The sequence below is a fragment of the Siphateles boraxobius genome, unplaced genomic scaffold, assembly GCF_051911475.1.
Source record: "Siphateles boraxobius isolate OS27281-9 unplaced genomic scaffold, OSU_SipBor_1 26, whole genome shotgun sequence".
NCBI lineage: Eukaryota > Metazoa > Chordata > Actinopteri > Cypriniformes > Leuciscidae > Siphateles > Siphateles boraxobius.
In genome coordinates, this window is record NW_027508876.1 from 27,927,501 (window position 1) to 27,937,487 (window position 9,987).

Genomic DNA, 9,987 nt, shown 5'->3' on the forward strand with positions numbered 1-9,987 from the left:
ATTGTTGGACTCTCCTGCTTTAACTGAGTCCAGCTATTTTTAGATATGTTGGCATGTGTGTGTTTAATCTTGTCAGCACATCCAGTGCAGGATCAGCATATCTGTGCCATTGTCTCTCAGTGGGAGAGGGATCTGCTGTGACAGGTGATGTCATCGTCATGAGACACTAGGGGTTGAATCAATACCAGAATACCAGGCTTTGGTACAGTACAGCCTTGGTACCTCAATATCAATACTAAATCGATACCTAAGGCAATAACTAAATGGCCTTGAGTGACTAATTAAAATTAAACTGTGGCTGTCAATTATTAATTTTGGAATTATCAAATGAAATGGAAAAAACATGTTGTTTTGGTGGTCTTGTTGACAAATGTAAATGTCGTTGTAACAAAAAACAGAAAGGTGATGCAATTTATTGATTTATATTGTTGTTATTCAAACTTGACATGATTGTTATTAGAAAGTATAAGTCATTAATTAAGTTGTTCACACAACAATTGCATCTGGGCCAAATTTTGTGTTGATACCTTAAAGCAATCAAAAGTTACATGGTATTTGGAACCATGGTAGCTTTTTATTAAAAGTCCGAAAACCTTTCCAAACAAGTGAGAAACAACTGAACATAAGTTACATGTGCAAATGCCACTAAGCATAAAAATATTTATAATTGCATATAAATAAGTAAAAAGATCCTGGTTGATGAGTGATGATCTTCCAGCGCTCTTTCAGCTGTGCGCTCCTATTCTATGGCATATGGCAAATCAAGACCTGTCAATCTGAGCGATCAAACCAATCCAAGCGCACTCCAGCTATAAAATAGTGTCTGGTTGGTCTCGACACATCATCCCGTCTCCCTACCCACCAAACCTGAGATCCAGTTTCCATTGTTTGAACTTTTAAATGATGTTGGAAAACACTGTCATGATTGCAACAAGATCAGATCCTGGAAGTGATTTAGCTTTAGCTAGGCAGCATGTCACGTCACACTGTGAGGATTTTCTTAAGATCTATGCATCATGTTTTGTTGTGTGTCGAGACAACCTGCTCTAATTAAAGTTGTGCCATTAACTATGGTTTACTAATGTTTTGCAGTTACAAAGCAGAACGTGGTCCAAAAGCTTCATCTGTATACTGTTTACATGCACGTCAGTGGCAACCTTTTGCGGTTACGTCATCGAATTGCGATTGGCTCATGAGGTCGGCCAAATTTAGTGCCTACCAGTGGAGTCATAGAATGTGATTATTGGCCGATATCGATCTGCGGCCAATTGATCAGAGTATCCCTACTTACAATGAATATTTTCCTGGACACACTTGTATACAGTAACATTTGTGTGTGCACACACACACACACAGACACGTGCATCTTGTTGGGTGGGGTAGGAGATGCAGCTATGGCTTTTAGTGACTCAAGTGTAGATGTTGGCACGGGTACCCTTGAACACCTCCCTAGTCTCAGTGGAAGCGATAAACAAAACTTTCAACTTCTTGTTTTCCGTTTCTTTTTTGTGAAAGAAATGGTTGTAGTTTGAAGTTGTCTGCGACAAACAGTAGTTTGTGCCAAGTTTCATGATTCATTGAAACCATCTTAAGCCGTTTTCACAAGGTTTTTTAGTGGACACAGACTGCAGTTTAGAAGTCTCACACAAAAGTGAATTGCAGTACAAAACATGTTGGTGGAACAACCATTGGAGGTGTCATGGTGTATGTTGAATCAAGTAAATACCATTGCAGAGTTAAATGAAACGGATATGACTGTGGTAGACCTGGTGGACAACATTTAACAGATGGTACAGTTACAATAACACAAAGGAATCCTGTTCGGACTCAAAACCAGTTCTTCACCGTCACGGTCATCCTCTGTTCTCACTTTGATCTCATATCTCCAAAACACCAGTGTTTTATCTGATCCAGCCTTTGTGGTTCCTCAAGCTGGTCCAGTTTCTTTTCTCTTGCAGTGCACTTGTGATCTCTAGCTTTCTATACAAATTAGCATATTGTGATAAAGTTCATTATTTTCCATAATGTAATGATAAAAATTAAACTTTCATATATTTTAGATTCATTGCATACCAACTGAAATATTTCAGGTCTTTTATTGTTTTAATACTGATGATTTTGGCATACAGCTCATGAAAACCCAAAATTCCTATCTCAAAAAATTAGCATATCATGAAAAGGGTCTCTAAACGAGCTATTAACCTAATCATCTGAATCAACTAATTGACTCTAAACAAAAGGTTCCTGAGTCTGAAACTCCAAGCCTGTTTCATTACTCAAAACCGCAATCATGGGTTAGACTGCCGACCTGACTGCTGTCAGGAAGGCCATCATTGACACCCTCAAGCAAGAGGGTAAGACACAGAAAGAAATTTCTGAACAAATAGGCTGTTCCCAGAGTGCTGTATCAATGCACCTCAGTGGGAAGTCTGTGGGAAGGAAAAAGTGTGGCAAAAAACGCTGCACAACGAGAAGAGATGACCGGACCCTGAGGAAGATTGTGGAGAAGGACCGATTCCAGACCTTGGGGGACCTGCGGAAACAGTGGACTGAGTCTGGAGTAGAAACATCCAGAGCCACCGTGCACAGGCGTGTGCAGGAAATGGGCTACAGGTGCCGCATTCCCCAGGTCAAGCCACTTTTGAACCAGAAACAGCGGCAGAAGCGCCTGACCTGGGCTACAGAGAAGCAGCACTGGACTGTTGCTCAGTGGTCCAAAGTACTTTTTTCGGATGAAAGCAAATTTTGCATGTCATTCGGAAATCAAGGTGCCAGAGTCTGGAGGAAGACTGGGGAGAAGGAAATGCCAAAATGCCTGAAGTCCAGTGTCAAGTACCCACAGTCAGTGATGGTATGGGGTGCCATGTCAGCTGCTGGTGTTGGTCCACTGTGTTTTATCATGGGCAGGGTCAATGCAGCTAGCTATCAGGAGATTTTGGAGCACTTCATGCTTCCATCTGCTGAAAAGCTTTATGGAGATGAAGATTTCATTTTTCAGCACGACCTGGCACCTGCTCACAGTGCCAAAACCACTGGTAAATGGTTTACGGACCATGGTATTACTGTGCTCAATTGGCCTGCCAACTCTCCTGACCTGAACCCCATAGGGAATCTGTGGGATATTGTGAAGAGAAAGTTGAGAGACGCAAGACCCAACACTCTGGATGAGCTTAAGGCCGCTATCGAAGCATCCTGGGCCTCCATAACACCTCAGCAGTGCCACAGGCTGATTGCCTCCATGCCACGCCGCATTGAAGCAGTCATTTCTGCAAAAGGATTCCCGACCAAGTATTGAGTGCATAACTGAACATAATTATTTGAAGGTTGACTTTTTTTGTATTAAAAACCAGTGGTTGACCGATATATCGCCACGGCCGATATATCGGCCGATATTTGGCTTTTTTAAAATATCGGCACCGGCCGATAAGTTTTTCTGATTGGCCGATGTGTTGGAAGCGGGACTTTTATTTTGACGGGCGGCGCTGAGTACACCAGCACCTGAGAAGAGAACACAGCGCTCACTCACATTCTCCGTCTTCATTAGTTTACGATCTCTGTCAGTCAGATCTAATATTTTGTTAGACAGAACCGGTGGCTACAGAACTGTTCAAAGAAAGTAAACGGTATGCGAAAAAGTAATACGTTTGCTTTTATATTATTTGTAACCGAAAAGGCAAACAATCAGCCTAAAATACTTTCTCATTTACTGTCAACATTCAGCAAATGCGCATCTACATAATTTAAACAAATCTCTGAATATCTAATAAACATTTAATTTCACAAACCTTGCAGATTTAATCGAATCCAGCTGTGATATCTTGTGAAGAGTGCGTTTGTAGCCTGCATAAACGTGTTCCTGCGAGTGACGGTCCGTGCGCAGTGAGTCAATGCGAACAGAAGATCAGCTTCGCAGGAGATGCGATCGAAACACTTTAAAACCTTCATTTTAAAATATGCTGTGCTATATCCAGTTGCCCACTGTGTCATATTCATGTTGTTTTCACTGTGTGGTGTATGTCCTTTTTATTCACATATTCATATATTTTTAAACAATTACTTTATTTGTGAAAAATTCTGTAATAGGATTGCAGATTCAAGAAGTTGGCATCTAGTATAGGGCATAAGCATGTTTATTTTAAAGATTTTTAAATATGTATTAAATTTATTAAATTTATTAAATATTGATTTATATAAATCTAAAGTGTGTGTGAGTGTATGCATGTATATATGTGTGTGTATATATGTGTGTGTATATATATATATATATATATATATATATATATATGTATGTATATATATGTATATATATATATATATATATATAAATATAAATATCGGCTTTATATCGGCCATCGGCCACCCTGCTCTCTAAGATATCGACATCGGCCATCAAAAAACCCATATCGGTCGACCACTAAAAACACTTCTTTTATTGGTCGGATGAAATATGCTAATTTTTTGAGATAGGAATTTTGGGTTTTCGTGAGCTGTATGCCAAAATCATCAGTATTAAAACAATAAAAGACCTGAAATATTTTAGTTGGTGTGCAATGAATCTAAAATATATGAAAGTTTAATTTGTATCATTACATTATGGAAAATAATTAACTTTATCACAATATGCTAACTTTTTGAGAAGGACCTGTGTATATATATATATATATGCACTTCAAAGACCTTTGAAACTGCATTGATTTGGACTTCAAAACGCTGGAGAATTAGTGAAGTGTCGTGTGTAACACTGTGTACAGTGTACTAAGTATAGTGTGTATGGGATGACAATTTTAGCTTGCAAGACAGATTTGAATTAAGATATGTTCATGTTTGCCAGTTCAGTCGTATCTGCATTTTTGTTACTAGACTCACCTTGTCCTATAGCGTGACAGTAGATGTGCGTGAGGCTCTTTTAAGAATTCAGTTAGTGCTCAGCCATGAAACTGCTTTCCAAGACACAGGGAGTGAGTCTTCAAACTCTGTTTCTTGTCATCCTGTTTGTGCGTCCATTGACCGTAATCTGTAACATCATTGTACTGTACAAGCAATATACACATATTGTGCTGACACGCTTTGAATCACACTTTTAGGCAAGCTTTTATAAATGTTCCTGCTTAAATTGGGAATGATGTTGTAGGAAGGAGGTGCCACTGTTCACAGCTTTTTAGATCTGTAGGAGGGTTGGTTTTTGTCACTATAGCAGATTAGTTTGAAACCACCCTTTCCAAGTGCCTCACTCAGTTTAATGTAGCTGAGGTTTTGAGTGAAGATTGAGTGAAGCATCTTTGAAATGGATTGTGTGTGTGTGTGTGTGTGTGTGTGTGTGTGTGTGTGTGTGTGTGTGTGTGTGTGTGTGTGTGTGTGTGTGTGTGTGTGTGTGTGTGTGTGTGTGTGTGTGTGTGTGTGTGTGTGTGCTTGTGCTTGGAATTTATTCTGATGACTTGTTTTTGAGACATTCAAAGAATGTCGTTGTGTGATGTAGTCCTTGGAAATTTTGTCATGTTTTTAACCCAAGCAGAAATGGTGTGTGTGCGTGCGTGCGTATATACAGAATATATTCCTAGTACGCACGCACGCACTAGGAATATATTCTGTTGAGTAACTAATCCTTTAATGGACACACATTTCCTTGTAGTGGTTGGAAGATTAAACTTGCATTTAAAAATACTTGCAAATCTAATGGCTTAAATAGTTTACCATAAATGTATCTAATACTTTGACATTTGATTTTCCACTTTAAATCAAGGTTCTGATTACTCCTAGGTGCCAAGAGGAGTTAATTTATTTAAATTCATTATGCAAAGTTTGCATATAATATACATCTACATCATTGTTCTGGAATATTTTAGATCTGATGGTTGAAATTGAATTACTTTCCTCTTTTCTCCTACAGGGTTATGATGTTTGAAGACAAAGCTAACGGAAGCAGCTGTAAACCCGATGGACCCCCACCCAAACGTGACATCACCAGCCTACCATAGAGCAGTGAAGATGGATTTGATTGCGTCCCTGCTTTTGCAAATCTCGCCCATTTACCATTAGGTGCTAGGTTTCTATAGCCTTACCTAGAATCTTTTTGCCAAGATCCAGGGACATCTTAGTTCATAGATGGACAAAATGCAGGGGAAAAAAGGTGAAAGATGTCTATATATTTGCTGCGAAGAAGTCAAAGCGCAAAGTAGCTTTTTATAAGTAAACAAATGTATATATTTATATGAAAAGGTTTTGTTTTTTTTAAATGGTGTTTACAAGCACAAATCCTGTGGTTGGAGAATTAGTGAAGTGTAGTGTGTATGGGATGACAATTTTAGCTTGCAAGACAGATTTGAATTAAGATTTTTCGTGTTCCCCTAAATGTGAGCTTTTTTTTTTTTTTGGTTTTTGTTCATGTTCGCCAGTTCAGTCGTATCTGCATTTTGGTAACTAGGCTCACCTTGTCCTATAGCGTGACAGTAGATGTGCGTGAGGCTCTTTTAAGAATTCAGTTAGTGCTCAGCCATGAAACTGCTTTCCAAGACACACTCTGTTTCTTGTCATCCTGTTTATGCGTCCATTGACTGTAATCTGTAACATCATTGTACCGTACAAGCAATATACACATATTGTGCTGACACGCTTTGAATCACACTTTTAGGCAAGCTTTTATAAATGTTCCTGCTTAAATTGGGAATGATGTTGTAGGAAGGAGGTGCCACTGTTCACAGCTTTTTAGATCTGTAGGAGGGTTGGTTTTTGTCACTATAGCAGATTAGTTTGAAACCACCCTTTCCAAGTGCCTCACTCAGTTTAATGTAGCTGAGGTTTTGAGTGAAGATTGAGTGAAGCATCTTTGAAATGGATTTTGTTTGTGTGTGTGTGCTTGGAATTTTTCTGATGAGTTGTCTTTGAGACATTCAAAGAATGTCGTTGTGTGATGTAGTCCTTGGAAATTTTATCATGTTTTTAACCCAAGCAAAAATGTTGTGCAGCTCTGATGCAAATATTCCAGTAGTGCTTTTGTCCTCTATTTTATTTTCTTCAAGTTTTGTTTGTATAAGATGTGCTATGTAAGGCAAGCACAATTATCAAGAGGTTTTTGTTTTTTAATTAAGATAAAGACAAGTCAGCAGTAGCAGGTGTGGCTTTCACTTCCATTTCAGATCTTACCTACAAACAAAGCAAATTGTATTTGTCTCCGTCACATCGTATTTTGTAGGGTTTTTTTTCTGTGCCTCTGTTCAAGTTTATTTCATTTTCATTTTCCTCTTTTAGTGGAAATCAGTGAAGTGTAAATTGATGACTGCACTGTATTGCTATTTATTAGAAATGCATTTTTATGAGTTGTGTTTTCTGTCAGCATATTAATTAGCAGAGGCATTTGTAAACTAGATTTTTTTTTGTTTGTTTGTTTTTTGCAAACACCAAAGGAAGTAAATAGCCTTCTGTTACACCTGAACTTATAGTGGATCTCTTATTTCTGTGTGCATGTGAGACAAAATCTCCCTTTGTAGACATTCAGTGATGTCTTGATTTAGAGGGGGGATTTTTTTTTTTTTTTTAGGAAGTTTGCTCTTTCATAATACTAAAATTGCAAGTTTTCTTTTAGGGTTAGAGTTTTAGGTGTACTCTGTACTGTTACAATTATGATTAACTTTCTGTTGACACGATAGAAATGTCTATGCTACACTGTGTTTTTTGTAAGACTTTTTGCAGAGTAATATTGTGAAATATTTTATCAATTTAAAATAACTCTTCTCTGTTTGAATAATTTATATTCCTGTGATGGCAAAGCTGAATTTTCAGCATCATTACTCCAGTCTTCAGTGTTATATGATCCTTCAGAAATCATTCTAATATATGGATTTGATGCTCAAGAATAATTTAATTAATATCGATGTTGAAAACATTTGTTCTGTTTGATGTGTTTGTGAAAACCATTACCAATTCAAAAGTTCTTGATTCGACATTTATTTGAAATACAAATATTTGGTAACATATAAATGTCATAACTGTCACTTTTGATCAATTTAAAGCATACTTGCAGAATAAAATTATTGAATTTGATTTGAGGGATTTTCAGTTCTAGAGAAGTATGGATAAATGTGTTTCCAGACTCTTCAGTTTTCTAAAATATAAAATTAAGAATTTCCGAAAATAAAAAATTATCATACAAGCAGAATTTTCATGTCACAGGTTTAGTGATTGTCGAGCACAACTGAATGAATTCAAGGCACACAATTTCATTATGCAGTATTGTCTTATAAGTGAGTCTCTTTTGAACAAATGTGTGTGGAACTCAAACCAGTAACAGATAAAGGAGCAAACAATCATCTCAATCAGACTTTACTGTTTGTTGATCATCAAACATCAAACAATGACTGCTGCTGTATCAAACCGATGTGTCAGCGTATCAGTAATAATTTAGTCCAGAACAAATGCTACAGTAGTCATAACACAAAATGGTTTGTGTATGTACAGAGCTTACGTACAGCATTTTGTAGCAAAGGGGTCCAAACCTGCCCCTGGAGGGCCACTGTCCTGCCGAGTTTGGCTTACCCCTGACTTAGATGTATGAACAGACAGAAGCCATGATAAACCACATATATTTACACAAACACATGTCATGCACATAAATAACTTATGCACTTCAGCTGTAGCCTGTGAAACTAGCATGTCTGATCTCAGTCATGTTAAAAAATATGCTGTAATTGTGGGTGTGGCAATGGTCACAGGATGATATTAGTTCTAGAGTTTGTTTGTCCCACCATACTTTGTAGTGTGTGTGTGTTTGTGTAGGTTAGGTATTTGTTGTGTTTGTTTTAAACAATGTAAGCATGGCGATAAAAAAAAAACTTTAAAATTACGGAACGACAAGGAAGGAACTAAAACACCTATTCATTTTGCTCTGGGGACAAAAACCTACTTCACTTATGGGTTTTTTAAAATTTTGAAAAACAGAAGTTAATTTTGGGGCATTTCCAGAATAGTGATAATGAAGAGGACCTTTTCATTAGAGTAAACCCAGTGGTCCAGCTCACTTCCTCGTTAGACTTCTGTTTTGCAGATCTAGACAGAAGTTGTCTTGTTCTTACCCACAATCCAGTTCTTTCTGTACATGAAACAATGTTTAAAAATGTAATTTTTACCTCCACACAGTTAAACAGTAGGTCCATATCATTCTCTTTCTGTCTTGAACCTTGTCTTTTTTCACATTCTGTCTGAGAGACGTACAAAAAATGAAATTTGCCACACATTTCTTAAAATCTGGCAGAAATAACAACAGCAAGCACAGGCTTAAGTTCCGCATAACCAGTAGTTTTATATGAAGTTATTAGTAGCCTACTGTATTGTGTGTGGCTGTACTGTCCTACTGGTAGTCAGTTGGACAGGCTTGAACGAGTGTCATGGACTGTGTTGCTCCCTACTGGGATGAAATGGTAAAGCACATCGGTGGGGCACTCAGATTGATTACATTTACTTTTAGGTTGTAATATTTAAAGGTAGATTAAAATGCTGTTGTGACTGCAATAAAAAAAATTGTTTATTATTATTATTACACTTCTTGTTGTATCCAGTTAATGTAATTAGATATGTGTCTTATTTCTCGTAAAGACAAAGAATACAATCATACCTAATATTTTCTGTTACTGTGGGCAAATTTCAAACGGCATTTTTGCACCCTTGAAGGGCCGTTTGGGAAGGGGACGCCCTTTGTAGGGGTGTTCCAAACTAAAGTGAACAACTACCTTCACGAAGGGCCCTTCCACAAGGCCTTTAGCGAAGGGAATATGGGATGGTCACTTCAAGGAAGAAATTTTATCATGGGCATGTGACCCTGTAAATACTCTCGTGATTCATTTTAAAGCTAGATGGCGGGTGAGAGTTACAAACAGAGCAATTCAAATTGTTTTGTTCGTCATATTTCAAACATTTTTGTCATGTTATGTTTAAATACGTTTTTTTTAAACAATTAAAAATTGCGCAAGTCGCAATTGCGACTTTATATCTCACAAT

The 9,987-nt window shown here is 37.6% G+C and overlaps 1 protein-coding gene across 1 annotated transcript in view; it reads left to right on the plus strand.

Annotated features, from left to right (window-relative positions):
• LOC143752257 (allograft inflammatory factor 1-like) overlaps window positions 1-7,429 on the plus strand; it is a 12,457-nt gene extending 5,028 nt beyond the window's left edge. Inside the window, exon 4 of the mRNA XM_077245401.1 lies at window positions 5,888-7,429. Coding sequence (XP_077101516.1) covers window positions 5,888-5,975 — 88 coding nt within the window. The 3' untranslated portion in view covers window positions 5,976-7,429. The remainder of the gene's footprint in view (window positions 1-5,887) is intronic.
• The last annotated feature ends 2,558 nt before the right edge of the window (window positions 7,430-9,987 follow it).